We start from the raw sequence: 17,284 nt of genomic DNA on the forward strand, positions 1-17,284 counted from the left end.
TTAATGAAATGTCAAGGCTGTCAATTGCTTTGGAGGTATCAGATGTCTAATTTTGCTCTATAATGGCGGCGCTGACAGGGCAGACGACGGCAAGGCGAGTGAAAACCAACACACAGTGTTTAACATCTAACCCCCCGCCACGCAGATACGTCGCAGGCCACGCAATTACCACACACCCTATTAACGGTCATTACCATACAGATGCTCCGTTTGATAGACAGGTACATAATAAAGAAATTTGAGGGATGACAGAAGCTTCATCCTTGACATGTCATTGTCTTCATGCTTATCTGACCTTTTTTGTTGTTAATTGGTTTCTCTCTGTGCTAAAATCACATTAGAAAACCAATAGTTCTGGTCTTCGATTGGTCGGTCCAGTCATGTTAAAATTCACCATATAGTACCAGTTATGATTCCTTGCTACTGTATATCACTGGACTGCCTTAGTAAGGGATTATAATGTGTTATAATGGAGAAAAAAAATACAGATTATAATATTTGTATTATTTAGGAAGGCAAGGGAGTTGTTTGCAGGGTTATCATCATTAACTAAAACCATAAAAAAAAATTTAAAACCTAAAAAATAAAATTAAATAACTGAAATAAAACATAAGAGATAATAATAAAAAAGAGAAATGTTTCTTGGCAACTATAAGGAATAAAACGACTAAAATTAAATGATCTAAAACTTAGTAAAAAAAAAAAACTATATTGAAATTAAAAAATATATAAAAATGACAAAAAAAACTAAATTACTAAAACTTCAACTTAAATTTAAAATGAAAAAAAAAAAGAAAATGCAAAAAGAAAATCTAATTCAAAATATTAACAAAAAGTATAATAGTATATATTATGGATACTAAAATAACACTGGTTGTTTGTCATTCACTTAATTTTTTTTTGTTAAAGAAAATTTGGAAAGTAATGTGAAAGTATGAATGTTTTTTTAAATTAATAAACTTAAAAATCGGAAATGAAAAATGTAACTTTAGATTACACTAAACACACACACTAAAAGATACAGCCTAAGTCTGAGCATATAAGACTATCAGGCTTTCCCTGCAATGATAAAATGACATGCAAAAAAAATAAAATAAAAAATATGTGGGACTAAGAACAGGGACTCAGTTTGGGCCAGGGGTTTCGAATAGTATGGACTCATTCAACCTCTGTGCACATCAGCTAGCTTTGTTACCTATATTCCTCATCCACAGCGAATATCCTCTACAATACAGGCGAGTAATGGCCCTCCTTTTGTTTTCCTGTACCATTTGGGTGCTCTCCAATACACCCGCAAAATGAGACTTGAGAATGAAAATAATTAAAATGGTAATTGGTGATCTAATTATACTGGCTTTGACTTGCCAAGCTGCCATGGAAAGCAGAAGACAAAGCTGCTAAAAAAAGCTCAACAAACAACAAGAAAAAAATCTTCCGTATAATTATGGACAATGAAAAGGTCAGATCACTGACGAGAACGCTTAGTGACACCTTCGTTTGTAAACTCGTGCATGCACATGTGCACGCACAAACACAAACAACTGCAGCCTGAGGCAAAATATCTCTTAAAATGAGCTGTTGATAAATATGAATGTTATTGGGGCAAGATTAATGAGCAGTATATCAGACCGCAAAAAAAAAACATCTAATTTGTTCATGAGTAAAATCGTGACTCTAAAACTAAAGACACATTGCAAAATAAGCCAAGCTAATTTGAAATAAATGTCAAGGCTTTTAGCACAACAATGCTGCTGAGTAAAATGTCACCAAATGTAAACACATTTCAAGTAATGGTAAAATTAAATAACCATCAAGCATAGTATACAGTACACAAAAACAATAATAGCAGCTCATAATAAAGTGGATATTTGCAAGGGTCCTCCTCTCTGCCACAAGCTGCCCGTGGGGAGAGATGGCTAGCTAACAACACTATCAATATCCCAGAACGATTTTTATACACAAGCGTCGCTGTGTCAGATAACTCTGTACAAATGCTAATCCAAACAATCAGCATGTGACAGAGGCTGAGCTCCACTGAATGAACCGCCATCCCAGGACACCATATCTGGGCTCCTGAGCAGTAAATAAATGATCAAACCGAAGTGAGGATGACTGATCAATGATCAATTTGAATATTTGTAAAGGTTTGTGAATTCCAAGAATTCTTGTAAAATAAAGAATATGTTTTAACTGTATAAAATATGGTCATCTCAATTTAAAAACTCATACTGTAGTTTGCCCTAAAATGATGTACTTTCATTTATTTCAGTATGTAAAGTATGAAAGTATTAAAACATCATCAGCATTTTTCACTAATATTGTTTATTAATAAAAAAAAAATACAAATAATTTTTTTTTAATCCAAACTAAATTTTATTTTAACAAGAAAAGTGAAAAGTGAATGACAAAGAACTGTAAAAGCAAACAGATATGCACTCCAAAAATCCACCTGAGAACGTATATAATCAATGCACATTCGACATACTATCATTTTGTGTGCTCTAGTTCCTATCTAACATATCATTTAGGATGGATAGTATGCAAAGACATGAGTACTCACTGGCTGCGGGGTGGGTTTGGGCTCTGTAGACTTCACATGAAGATGAGTCATCATGGCTTGGAGACGCTCTTTATCTTTTGATAACTGTAATGAAACAAATAAACAGAAAAAAGTTTAATAAAAATTAGAAAGGGTTAGATTTTTTTTTACAGGTATTTTAGTGTAATATTATCTCAGCTATCAGTATAACAAATAACATCTTGTGAAAGGACAACTGACATGTTTATTCATGACATACATGTTCTCAGAATGTGCATGTGACTTTTACACTTGATCTTGAGACACAACCCTGAGGGTTTATTAGCAAATGAGAATGAACACGCACACACACTAGCCTTAAGTCATGATTACTTCAGCCAAATTGAATCCACAACCAATACTAGAGGACCTCCCCGACCTCCACACACTCTGGACCAAAAACATCATTACTCTGAGTAGATCATAGAAACCATTGGCACCAATGGACTTCCTTTTGAGGAATGCAGCCTATGTAGTTCTGCTCCTCTCAGCTGCTACCGTACTTCTTCTGAATCCACACTGTATGTGTGGTTCTTTAAATCTCTCTCGCTGATTTGGTGTAGTATAGAAGAAAAGTTTCAAGACTTTATCGGCATCACAACAATCCCTCATGTAACAGCCTAATTATATTTCGAGCGATTGAATAGAGTAGAGTATAAATGGCTAATATATTGGCAGATGAGCATCTACAGTAGATAGAGAATGATCCCTGGACTTTCATGCCTGAGGTGAATTTTCCCAGCACGCATAAAGGTCCTATAATTAAAAAAAGTCGTATACATTAAGAATTAAAATATTGATAAAAATATAGAGCTGGATTTGACCTTAATTTGCCTGTATGAGCACAACAGTTCAATGTGTTAATTGCTACACAATGGCTTTGGCACTTTCTAATGAGATCTGACTGAATCCAAGAGAGAATGTGTCTCGCTTCTCCTCTTAAAACCGAAACTCTACACAAACCATTTATCCCCAGCTCTACGATGCCATTCGGTGAGTATGTCACGATTAATGTGTATTAACAAGCAATGCAATACAATAAACAATATGACTCAATGAATCCATTGAAATGACTGGTAGCGCACCCATTGTTGGTGCGCCTGGGTTTTTTCACAAAGTGTTTTATTGTGGTGCCAAATAGTTAAAAGTCATAAACGACTTTAAAACCCAGTAAAATTGGAAATGTAATTATCTTGTGGAGTTAGCCCTAGGGCACTCCATATATCTTTGCCTAGCTGTCATGCGAACATAACACATTTTTAATGACTGGTTACTCACAAATGTACAAAATAATTTCATTTTTATCCCTCCCTCTTCTATCTCTGAGCTGCTACTTGAGAGAAAACGAGCAAGTGAGAGAGAGAGAGAGAGAGACCAGAATCAAAGTTTTGATGAAGCCAGAAAAGGAGATGAACGAAGAGAAATGCGATGATACCTGCAATTCCAGCTGTTGAACTACTTGCATCTGTACCCGGCACTGCGCTGTGCTCCTGTCATCCAAGGCATGTTCATTATTCAGATGTCTAGAGAGAGAGAGAGAGAGAGAAGCCTTCATTTTAGTACCATATTTTACAGCCATCTATTAAACATTTGATAAAACTTTCATGGTAAAATATTGAATTACATTATCTGCACATTCTGCAGGGCAGTCATTTATTTCTCCATATTGGAAAAGTGAAAATGGCCTGAGATGCGCACATACTAAAATGATAAAAAGTAAATAAAGCCAATGTCCACACATCCACAAATATCAAATTCCCCAAACACAAATGAAGAGTGTTCTAACAAGATCTCTGCATTACCGGAAATAGAAGCGCTCCTTACACGCCTCATGCATAATTCACGAAGTGGCCGTTTTTCATGCAAACCTACAGAAACGGAGTTTAGCGGACGGGAAAAGTGCCTCGCCAAAACTCAGGTGAATAAAGCGATATTAAAAAATTGTCCGACGTGCACTCAACAACCCTCCCAGCTTTTAAAATTAAATGGATTCTTCTTATTTTTGGTGCCTTCTGTAGTTAATTATGTCATCTAGATTAAGAGAACTCAAATGAAGCCAGGAGGAAAAAAGGCAAAGGACAACAAGGAGAAAAGAGATGGAATCTGTCATAAACTTGAATTATGAATATAATTATGCATGATTATTTTATACCGCCAAGACCTTTTTTTCCCTCCCTCGCACGTTTATAACTAATCTAAATAAGTAGCTGGCCGTGGCAAAGCGGGCCAAGCTTTCCCTTTTTTTTCCTTTTTTTTTTTTACCTCCTCTTCTTTTTTTGTGGTGATTTATATAAAATGGTGGAGATAAGACTCACGACTGAAGGAAATATGATTGGAGGATCTTTATCAGCCCTCGCATGAATTATGGTTCGAAAATGCTTATGCAGGGGCATTTCATTAATCATTTAATCATAATCCGTGCAGGATGTTTGAACTGATTTCACAAATACCCTTTCATTTCACTACTTCATTATGCCTGCTAATGGATCCAATATATTATATATATCATAAATTATATCGCATCTTCACTGACCATGTAGGTCACTGTCACCAGGCAGAGGCTGGTGGAACGGAACAGTAGCGTTTTCCACGTGCTCATCTTCCCAAATGTGCGTTTACAGTCTTCTGCCGCAAATCAAAACGTCGTGCCCGGACCTGAGCAAGGGGCCGAGACAAGGGGAGCCAGAACTGATGTTGATGGTGTAATAAATTTGGCGAGGTGGCGTGACATGATGGCAGCGGCGCCATTATTAAGAATAAAGACAACATACGAGAGCACGGCTGAAGATACGTGTGGGGAAAACACACTCGACAACACTCGTGGCGGAGGGCGGTTTGGACTTCGGAAGTGGAGCACTCAACCTTGAAAGTGAAATGATCTAAACGAGCGTCAAACGGACTCTGTTTTCCTTCAGAACGAGCATATAAATACCATGTTGACACCGCATGAATGCACCTTTAAAGATATTCAGAATGGATGTTTTCGTAGAAATAACACAAGGATTAGAGGCGGCGAGTGTTTTAACGTGGCCATGATAAATCCACACCTTGTTTAAAACTATACCATGTCTGTTCTCGCTTCCAACATTAATCAAATGAAAACAAGCCGCTTTTGAAGTCAGGGAAGGTTGAAGAGGGATCATGTAAACATTTCAAAACAACCACCCAGTTTTCATTTGCCGAGAGATAAAATAGGTGCAGGGCGTCTCGCATTTGCAATGAACATGGCTGGACGTGACATGCTTTGGAATTCGTCGTTCGCATCACCCGGCGAGCCCCCGCTACCTCTTTTCATCCTTTGTTACGGTGGACGTTTCTCTTTTTCCCCCCGTCCTCTCCTCCGTTCGGTCTAATGACATGTAGAGTCACAGTGCATAATTAATAGGAAATGAAATATTCAAATGGCCCTTAATGCAGCCTCTCGGAAGAGCGTCTGGACAAGAGGAGCTCCTGAGAACGGCAGAATTGACATCGGAAAGACTATGAGCGCTGGCATGTGTCACTTTCTGGACTTCAGAGGAAGGCTGTTTAAAAGCTTTCTGGCAGGATGACAGCCCCTAATGTAAATGGCCACAATAAAACAAGTTAAATAGACATTATTTAAACAGTCAGCATTTTACATATCACTGAAGCTGCCCAGGTTTTAACGATGCTGACGCCCTGAAAGGTCTTTTCTAGTATAGTGTTGGCGGGACTAACTATTGTTTACTCCCAAACACACGCAGCCGTTTCGATAGCTAAACATCCGCCTGTTTTTCCTCAACTCGTTGCATTATGTAAAGGAATTATGCTTATCTACTGATTTTGTTTACACATACTGCTTGTCTATGATGGGTAAACACCCTTTTCAGGATGGGAAACACAAATGTGCGTGTTTGCGATAGGTAACCGTGAGCAGAAACCAGTTCCAAGACTAATACTCTACAAACTGTATTCAAATCATAAAGCAATGTACATTTTAAAGAAGATAAACATAAGATGACACCAACACTCACAATACAGAGTTTGACCTTTCAAATATCCCTGGTCATAGATGCCTTAGAAAAATCTGTTATATAAACCTTTGCCCCTTCCTGTTCTGCTGGAAACACACACATTGTGACTGGTTTGGTTTCCCTTTTTTATTTATTCGAATTATCATCCTGCACAAGATATTTCCCTTTAAAGACATAATAAATATCCATATGGTTTAAAACAACACCGCCGCACGTTATCGTTTGTTGTTGCTGGCGCGGCTGGCCGAGATCCACGTGACGTGGATCCTCGCTACGTCGCCCTGGGCCCCGTCTCCAGCTACCCAGAAAACTCTTATCATCCAGCTAATTTACTCCCTGATTTCTGTTTATGGGTCTTCAGGCCTGTTGGGTGGAGGATGTACATGTGGGAAGGTTTAGCACATGGACGGTTAACACCTTCAGCGTGCCAGCTGAACTCTCACCCAGCCTCGCTTTTTACAAAGGCAGCTTTGTAGAGCATCTCCAAATGTTTTCTCAGCATGTTCCAAGCAGTTTAGTGCAGGCAAGAAAAGTAAACAAGATGTTACCACGATAAAAACACTTGTGTAAACATCGCAGAGTGTACTTAAGAGAACTTCTCTCTCTCTGGCTCACTCTTTCCCTGCTCTGAAATCCTAATTTCTCTTATTTCAATAAGCAAATGGTGAATCATTGGTTTGGCCATTAGAAAAAAGGCAAAAACCACAATCCAAAAAAACATTTCAGATCTGTGGTTTAGAAACTCCAACTGAAGCAAACTTTCTTAACTCTTGGGGGAGAGAGCGAATGAACTTCACATTTTTCTTCACAGGTAAACAGACTATAGATGTTACTATCTGAAAAAGCATGCCCTCAAATAAACTGCCAAGAGAAACCTGCAGTTTAAAACACAAGCTTCGACCCTGAAAGAAACAGAGGTGGAAAATAATACAAAAAAAAGACTGAGAAAAGAGGTAGGGGAGTGCAGCTGTGGTTCTGCTTACCACTCGTTTTTTTTCTCTTTGGTATCGGCTTGTGGGTCTTTGAGCCGGGCTTGTTTTAGTTTGAACCCGGGATAATGGAACAGTGTCATATCTTGTTTAGAGTGGGACTAATACAGCCCGACACACACTCACTGATCTGCTGCCACACGGCACACGTTCTCATCATCTCATCACAAACACACACACATAGAGGAGATTAAGTGAGACCAGGTCTTTCTCAGAGAAGGGATCAGGTTGAACGCTGTGTAAACCGTGCACCTTTAGCCTGATCTTTGGTTTAGGTGTTATTTAGGGAGCGTGCCGCTGTGTGTTGGCCAGTATAGAATGGACTTTAACAGCATGGACAGGTCAGGCGTGATTCATATGAGTTAATACATAGTGGGCAGGTGAACAGACAATGGTTGCAGGTAAAACCAAAGCAACAGTTAGAGCTTTCTGTCATGTTTCAGATACCAGTGTGGTGCATGTGAGGGTGATGCAGATTGATTGTGGAAAAGTGTATTGCATTTTTTTTTTTTTTTTTTTACTGAACTCAAACTTTTGTATTTTACGTATTTGTTTTTCATAGTAGTAAAAAACTACATTGAAAATGTGACTTGCACAGCTTAAAATAGGAGTTTGACTGGAGTCCGTGTTTTTTCCACTCTCCATTACACAGCCTACAATACTGTTGCAGCTGTTAGAATAGTTCAGGTTTGATTTCAATGGCAAAGTAGTTATATTTCCTTACGTTTCTTTATTAAGTTAAAATGTTTGAAGCATTTTTTGCTTGTTAAATAAAAATAAAATAAATTTAAGCAGCCAGTGGCTGACAGCGAGTTGACCACATGTTTGATCCATTTAGCCTCTCAAATTAACACTTGACTTGGCTACAATACAATCCATATATATAAAACACTTCAAGCATATCACAATGTTAGTTTAAACATTTATTATCACCACCACATAAAAAAAGACATTTTTGACAAGCTGAGGCTGGCTGCTAACTATGGTGCTAGCAAATGAAACGGCTATACAATCTGAGGAAAAAAAAAAAAAAAAAAAAAAATCCCCAAACGAAAAACGAGACAGCCTCCTAACATGTCTACAACCAGAAGAATAGTGTCTTACAGAGCATTGTGAGAGGTTTCATTCCAGTTCAATCTAGCCTTTTTACACCTGGTCACTTCAAGCGTTTTCTCTGATCGGAAAAGACCAAGTGTAAATGCCATCCGAAGCACTTTCAAGACGGATTTAAATCCTATCACCTCAGGAGGTGGTCTGGGACACATTCCAGATGAAACTGGACGAGTGTAAATGCATCTGGTTGTTGTGTAAATTTTACTTTAAGCATGTTATAGGCTATATGACATGCAATAGCCAGATACCTCAACACGCATTGCCACAGAAGAGTAGCTGAGTAGCTCTTCAGCAAGTCAACATGAATAAAACTGAAAGTAAGCTCAAAACACAATCATCTTCATTAGAAGTAATGAGACTAAATGATCTTACCGGTGCTTATGCCGCTCTCTCTCCTATTGCGGTCTCTAATCTTGAAACCAGCTAACGATAAATAAAGTAAAAACTCTAATCTGTTGCTTTCATTGACGTGAACTCCGGTAAATTTGTTGTATTGGATTTATTTTTGTTTTGCGGAGACACATTCATGTGGCCAAGTGTAAATGTAACCGTTTTAACAAATCAGATAGATGCCCGATCAGAGAAACTGCATGAAGTGACCAGGTGTAAAAGGCATATAACTCTTCCAGCTGCACTGAAGGCACGCCTGCTGCTACTGCTGTTGGCAGGAACACCAAACATTCATGGTCTCGTTTTGTTTCCACCAGCGCAGCACATCTCAGTTTCTTTTAATTAATTAATGTCAAAATTATAAAAGATAGAGAAGCCAAAAACAGATGCCCCGTACGTGTGAGCTATGACGTGAAAATTGGCTAAAAGCCCAGCCCAAAGGGCGTAAATAAGTAGGGTCCTGTGGACTCCTAAATGTCATTGTATTGTGGGTGGTTGTCAGGTCGTCGCTAAGTGGTTGGTGAAATGTTCTAAGTACTTATTAGCTTGTTCTGAGTGGCTGTTGGATGGATGCTTATTGGACGATGTTAAAAAGTTTGTCAAAATCCCACAGTATGAGGAATATGAATAGCAAGCACCAATGATATGTTTCTAAAAACAAGAAGAGAGAAATCTCTTCTACTTGTCTGTAAAAAGGCAGACAAGGGCAAACCCACTGTACTCTCAGAATGTGGCCCACCGTAGATAAACATCCTCACTTGTTTGTTTTGGGACAAAGTGTCAGTAATCACCATGGGGACTGCAGTTATCACAGGCAGCACAGAACCCTGAGGAAAACCACACTACACCACAGAGAGTAGGCAAAGAGCAGCACACCACCACACACCAACGTCAAGAACCCAGCCCACACACAGAGAGGAAAAAAATCAAAAGATGAGAAAGAGCAGGAGGAAAGGGATTGAAAAATACTGTGATGGGACACTAGGTTTGACTAGATTGATCAAGAAAATGCTTTTGAAATTTGTTATGGACTTGTGATTTAGAAATAATCCCAATATTAATTGGATTCCATCATAATAAAAATATCCTTTATAATGGCAAATGTATGTTCTAAGAGTTTTGTGTTGGAATCATAATGAAACTATCCTATATGGAATCTTTCATATAAACTCCCACTGTATTAAGAACCTTTAGGATGGTTCCAAATTATGATTCTAGGCTAATTCCCAATTCAAACCATGTATACAATTCCATTTTTCATTCCCAGGTGTGAGTGTTTGAGTGTGTGAGAGAGATACTTACTTCAGGAACGACTGAAAATCGTCAAATACAGCTTCACATCCTGGCCATTTACAGACGCCGTGACCGTAGAGAGGGTGACTATGAGGGGAATGATCATCCATCGCTGATCTATAAGAAGAAAAATACATTACTGTGATATCCAGACTGCAAATTTTTGACACACACATACACGCATCATTGGACTTTTATGAAAGAGGCTAAAGAGTAATTAATCTCCATAATACTATTAGATGTAATATTAATGGCTTATCCATTAAAATATGACAACTAATAAAGGCACCTTCCCCTTTAGCACAAAAAAAAAAACACAAAAAAAACACAGCAGCGTGTTTTCTTGACAGCACAAACTCTCATATAACCACTGACGAAGATTTCCCAGCCATGTGATCTCTGTTTGTCAGCCTATCACAGCCTGCGCTGGCCAATCAATAGCCAATTATAGGTCTCCTCTGATGCACACGGAGGAACGCTTTGATCAGGGCAGCACGGGGCTCTGAGAGACAGCATGTCCTTTAGCCCTAACCACTGAACCGTGGCCCCTGCCGTCCACCAAGAGCAACAAGTGTTTCCCACAACAGGAAGCTCCCAAATCCATCTGGATTGCTCCCGCCAAGCGCAAACAGTAAACACACCCCACCTGTTATCAATTTATCCGCTCGCACAGGATCATCAACAGCTCAGTACAGCACACTTTTATATGAATTACACTGCAGGCTCTATACAGCTTAACTGCAAAGATTTTTTTCTCAATTTCAAAACTCTCATTATCTTCAATTATCAACATTTAATAACTATTTTTTTTTTTTATCAGTGCAAGAATGAAATAATGGAAAAATGAGATTTGTCAGTGAAAGACAAAACATGCATGAACGTATGCATGTTTAGCCTTTAAGGCTTATTTAAGTTATCAAATGCTTAAGGATTTGTGAATCATGAAACAACTCAGAGGAAGACTGAGAGACTACTGGGGTCTGTCAGTCCAAAAACAAACCAAAAACAAAGACTGAGTCAAAGCTTGTCAGTGATCTTGTCTGTCTTTTGAAAGTGTGTGGTAATTTCTTTGGTCTTTAGGCTTTTTTTGTGACAGTGACAACTAAAAGACAGACAAATTATCTTGTAACAAGCAAATAGGTGATATTTTAGATTTAAGGGGAAGTAAAATAAATAATAATAATACAAAACCATCACATCAAAATCACCACATGTGCATTTATACACTTGATCGGCTCTTACAGCACCAGCCCAAATGCTTTCCTGTGAGGCACCACGGCTCTGTCAGATCATCTTTCATTACATTATGGTTTAGTATCGTATTATCACGCACTGAGCACCTAAGTATCATCGCTGCTGACCTAACGAAGAAGAGAGGTCTGACGTCTGGAGAGCTCAGACAGGAACTGAGCACTTTGTCACAACACTATTACTCTCCCTCACGTCTTCATGTGGGGAAAAATCATCAAAGACGCACTCCTCCTCTAAGTCTACTATCAAATCCCCAGACCCCCGACTCAATCCTTCAGAGTATGCCCAACCACACGGCCCCCTCCCAACCCCCCAAAAATGTTTTAATTATCATTTGCAGAGTTGAAGATCAATTAAAAGGGAGGTTAAGGGGCTCGTTTAGGGGGGCAAATCTGATTATTTATCTCTTTAAAACAAATTGTCTGGGTTTTAATCCCCCCCGACCGTAGCATTCCTAAAGGATTCTGGGAGGAGAATGAAGAGAGGTGACTCAAACTGGGTCCTTTCCATTGAGGAGAACTGAAAACTGCTGAAATGGAACAAGGTCTCTTATTATTATTAATATATATATAAATTATTATAATTTTTTTTCATTTAACAAAAAAAACCAAAAAAAAAAACAGGTATGGCCCTGTTTGCCCATGGTCAGAAAGCCGACACCTCATTTTCAATCACCTTAGAAAGGTTCACACAGGTCCATGAGTGTTTTTTGTCCCTTATCTGAGCGCCGATGGGTCGGGTGCACTGACACGTTGAAGGCTTTTATCATATTTGGGTGTGTATGCGGTGGATGTCTCTGTGCAGGCACCAGTGGGAGCCGATGGAGGCTGCTAAAAGCAGGGTAGCATCGCGTCTAAACATGTACAGAGTGATTGAGTTTCTCTCTCCTTCCTTTAAGACGGAAGTGAAAAGACAGTGAATGATGCCGCTGGATGCACTTAAGGTTTTAGTTGCAGGCGTCGCAGCGACTGGCCAGATTTTATATGACACATGAAACGGCCTGTGCGGTGTTTAAGACCCCGGCGGTAAACCAATCTGAGAGAGCTAGAGCAGAGTAAGTCCATCAGCGCGCAGCCGCCCGCCTGTTTCACGACAAGAGGGACTTAGGAAAACCACATCAATTAAAAGTTCATTAACGTTCGTGTGTGAGGAGTCCACATTTCATTTCTCCCTCTCAAAACCCTGGATTTCGAGCTATGGAAATCCGTAGATGGATTAGAAACCGGTGTTATGTTTTCTTGGAGGCCCATTGGGCGTAGTGATGAAGCACGTTTACAAATAAAACTACAACATGGACAATTATCAAAGTGCTAAGTTATTAGCAGTGTCGCTCTAATTTGCCTTTGCATTTGAATAGTAATGATTTGGGAGCATTTCTAGCACTAATTCTGCAGCTAACGGAAGAAGAGAGAGGGCTGATCACCTGCTCCTCTTTCTGACAGATCTAAGATACTCAAGTCTACAAAACGCCTTCTTCACAGCATGGGTGCTAAACTGCTGTTGACGTCTTCTTTAATCTCTGACACCGAACGAGAGGCAGGGAGAGACGAGCAGTGAGCTTTCCAACATGTCTTTTTGAGTGTTTCAAGCCTGCTATGGCACGAAAAGGGTTGTTGTGTTGTGCTAGAGGATGCACTTTGAGGAGAAAGGACTGGAGAAAAAGAGCAACTAAAACAAAGTGAGCATACGAGCGAGTTTCTCGGTTTCAAAACATAGTGCGCTGCCTACCTAGACCTAATTATTCATATAGGGGGAATTTTCTGAAAGTTAGCCAAAACTTTAAATAAGTACAAAATAAGTAAAATTCTAAAGTGCTCCTTAATGAAATATTACTACATATGCACTCAAGTAATGCAGCATTATATGTATCATTCATCGAGGCGGCAATGCCAGAATGCACTGCAACAACCTCAGTAAAAAATCCATCCAAAGTGCAAGAGAGAAACATTCATTATAAATGTTTATATTTCAGGGTAAGCGATTTATTCCAGAAACATTTTTGCTTTACTGGTTAGGGTTAGTAGCTAGGCTAAGTCTCATCACATCCTGATAGAAATCACTAAGTTAAGTGGTCAAAATATATTTATATATCTCATCTGAGGAAGGTGTAGGACCATAAAATGTTCATCCAATCACTGCATTCGGCCATTATTGTGAGAGTTGAAGTTCTAAGCGTATTAGCGTAGCAACATGCTAACGTTTTGAAACAGTAGAGCTGCTTTGAAACAATCTATATTGTAAAATGCTATATAATTAAAGGTGACTTGACATCAAAGAAAGCAGTAGAGATTCACGCCTCTTATTTATGTGGCACAAATCAATGAACGCGAGAAAGAAAGAAAAGAAAGAGAAGCTTGTATGAGCATCAGTGACATCATAGGCAGTTGGCACGTTGAGAAAACCCGTCATGAAATCCATTCTGCTCTACACTAGTACATAAGCAGACAGACATGTACATGAACTCTCCCTTTACCTTCGGCTAGAGCTTGTTTTGCAGCACTAAATGTGTTTTCATTCGCATTGCTTTCATAATGACACGTTGGTTTTGATCAGCCAAATCTGAGTCAGATGTGAAAAGAGAGAGAGACAAATAAATGAGCTCACAGTGCCTGGAGGCTTCTCACTAGCGGTTCAAAGATCAGGCCTGAGCACATGAAAACAAGCAAATGTGTTATAAACCAAATTAATCTCTTCCTTAAAGATACAGTGATGCAACGCTTCCTCCAAATAAATCTTTAAGTGTCAGGGCTTTAAAGAGGCTTTACAGTGTTTAGCGAAGTTGTGCTGTGTTGTGAACTGTTACTGTATTCAATTAAATGCTCTTTATTTGCCACACAAAATGAATTGATTCAGCAAAAGATGAACTGTTCTGATGACAAATCGATGTAAAATATATATTTAAAATAATACGAATATTTCAGATATAAGAAGCAGGATGAATATATTTTTTAAAGAGTTCCAATTTCTACATAAATAAATAAAATAAATCAATCAGAGAAAGTAAAATGTCCCTTGAACTACAAGTGCAGATAAATCATGCCGGTTGTAATTGTGTAATAATTAAAAAGAAAGGAAGCAATTTTAATTTCATTACAGTAATCTAACCTTTCTAACAGCACCATTCTCTTAGGTGTTGACTGGAATTCCCTGATGAACAGGATGGAGTAGACAGACCCAGTCCTTAATGAAAATTCCGAGGTACTTAGAGGCAATAAATTACTATTCATTTGCAGGAAATACCTTATTGGTACCTGTCCATCAACTCAGCTTGCCTTGCAGCCATTTCCACCTTCAGAACTCAATTCAACAGAATATATAGAGAGTTTAACAAGAGTTAAAGGAGAACTCGGGCGCAAAATTAAACCTTTGGTCTAATAAAACATCGGTACCTTGTTTTTTTATGATAATCGAATGTAAAGAGTTTTATCTCTAAAAACTGTTTAGCGTATAATGCTAGTACTGGGGGCATTCAGGGATCGACTTCTCGAGACTATTTTCTAAGATGGCTCCTGTCTGTATACACGAAGTGAACTGTCTTTATAAATTATCTTCTTATTAAACGGACGGTACACTTACAAAGCTCTCAATGCTTCGTTTTGCATGTATGGACCCTCGTTATGTTACTGTGTTAGTGTGGGACTATTTTGAGCTTTGTTAGTGGTATAAACTAGCGATTTCTTTTTACTTAGTAAATGCCCCCATATACTAGCGTTATACGCTAAACAGTTTTTAGAGATAAAACTCTTTACATTCGATTAACATGAAAACAAATCTCAGACAACAATTGACTAGGCACCGATTTTATTAGACCAAAGGTTCATTTTGCGCCGGAGTTCTCCTTTAAATCTCAAACTGTGCTCAGATTTGCAAAGAACCCAAAGTCTGCGACCAAAAGTGACCTCAAACTCCACTCCAATTCCCCCCAAATCTCAGGTTAAAGGCTGTGCGATCTTACCCCTCTCTCTTAAGCGAGTGGCTGACGTACTGGCCGTTGGTGGATCCATGCTGGTTGTGGTTTTTGAGGGGAACGGGGGAGGGGGACGACAGGTCCAGACCCCGGTGACCGTTATTGGTCGCGCTGTTCTCCTCCTTCACATAGCTGTTTGTCACCTCCTTCCACAGCTGCTGCAGTTCGACTGGAATCATGCCTGCCACAAACAAATTGGATAATTAAATCAATTAACAGCTAATCTGGTTCTACTCATGGCATAATTAAATAAAAAACAAGGGCTCAGTAAACAAAAGGGGGCATTAATTATTCCACTACAGGCTGATCTACAGCGCCTGCCCTCTCGCTCTGCCATTCTCTCTCTCTCTTTTCCCCCTACGTGCTTTGCGAAGCGTGTTTGTGTACAAAAATTCCCTGGCATTCACGCACATTTCATGCTTGAAGTAAATAATTAACATACAGACAAGGCATGAAATCTGAATAATCACCATTATTTCTCTGACAAGGAAGTCAGCCAGTTCTTTCTCGCACACACAAAACAAGACCACAAAAACATCCCTCTCCATGAGAGAGAGAGAGGGAGAAACTGAAAGAACGAACAAGCCCCCAGGGTAATACTCTCGAAAGCATGTTAATGTGCAAAATGCTTAAAGTTTTGCACCGCCTCCAATTGACACAGACGACTTAAACCTCATTTAACAAGTCAAGCACACTGCGGCTCATACGTCCTTTGAAAAAAGAGAGAAGAAGATAAGTGGGAAGAAAAATGGCTTGAAGACAAGATGTTGCCTCAATTCTGTGACAGACACACAAACACTTACACACACCCACATACGCAAAGTGTTTCATGTAGCTGACTGTACAACTCAATGCTAGCAGGCTGAGAATTAGAAAGAACTAACAATGAAATTAGTCCATTGGAGTGGCCAAGGACCCCCCTTATATTCAGAAGTCGTGCTGCTTAATATATTTTTGAGATACTTTGAAACAACAGCATTTGTTTATTTTGCAACGCTATAAAAGTCTGTCGAGTCACATTTGATCAATTTAATGTGTCCTTGCTGAATAAAAATCTGACTGTAAACTTTCGAACAATAGCGTATAATATAAATATATACACACAAACACATTTGGACACATCTGACTACCATTATGTTGCTTCAGGAATAGGTCATGTGAATGGAACGCTGAATGAATCGCACCCACTGTGTGACTTTATAAAATTCTTGGTATGTTTTGTGAAATTAAAAAGGAAGGGGCTGTTTTGGGCGGCGGGGGATCAATCGCTTAACATCACAATTAAATCGATTTTCGAAATGAGTGAAAGCAAATGGAGAGCAATTTTTGTCCCGGTTATCTTCATTCATCTCCTTGTTTTCCCTCCTCCTCCCCCCGTCGCTCTCTCATTCTCGCTCCTTCATAATAATTCTCTTTACAGATACCAGAAGTGGCCTCTTTCAAGAGCTCCAGCGCAACGCATTTGTGCAAGAATCGCTTAGTCCTAATTTATTCCTGTTGTGGCAAAATAACGGCGAGGTGAAGATCTCAATACGATCAGCAGAAAACATTTTTAATTTGATAAGCTACTAAAGATTTTAATTATGTCAGTAATGGAGAACAGTAAGCTAATGAGGCGGCTAAGACTCCAGAGAGAGAGAGAGACAAAGAGACCGAGCGAGAGAGACTAAAAACTGTGAAATGAGTCTGGTAGGACTGCCATAAATTC

General features: G+C 39.0%; 1 protein-coding gene across 9 annotated transcripts in view; it reads right to left on the bottom strand.

Annotated features, from left to right (window-relative positions):
* foxp1b (forkhead box P1b) overlaps positions 1–17,284 on the bottom strand; it is a 207,722-nt gene that overhangs the window by 14,285 nt on the left and 176,153 nt on the right. For all 9 annotated transcript variants that reach the window (XM_089134368.1, XM_089134366.1, XM_089134367.1 and 6 more), the window contains 4 exons: positions 15,565–15,757; positions 10,368–10,475; positions 4,014–4,101; positions 2,561–2,644 (listed from right to left, as the gene is read on the bottom strand). In XM_089134368.1, coding sequence (XP_088990494.1) covers positions 2,561–2,644; positions 4,014–4,101; positions 10,368–10,475; positions 15,565–15,757 — 473 coding nt within the window. The remainder of the gene's footprint in view (positions 1–2,560; positions 2,645–4,013; positions 4,102–10,367; positions 10,476–15,564; positions 15,758–17,284) is intronic.

This window comes from Pimephales promelas, chromosome 8, assembly GCF_988280905.1.
Source record: "Pimephales promelas chromosome 8, fPimPro1.hap1.1, whole genome shotgun sequence".
Taxonomy (NCBI): Eukaryota; Metazoa; Chordata; class Actinopteri; order Cypriniformes; family Leuciscidae; genus Pimephales; species Pimephales promelas.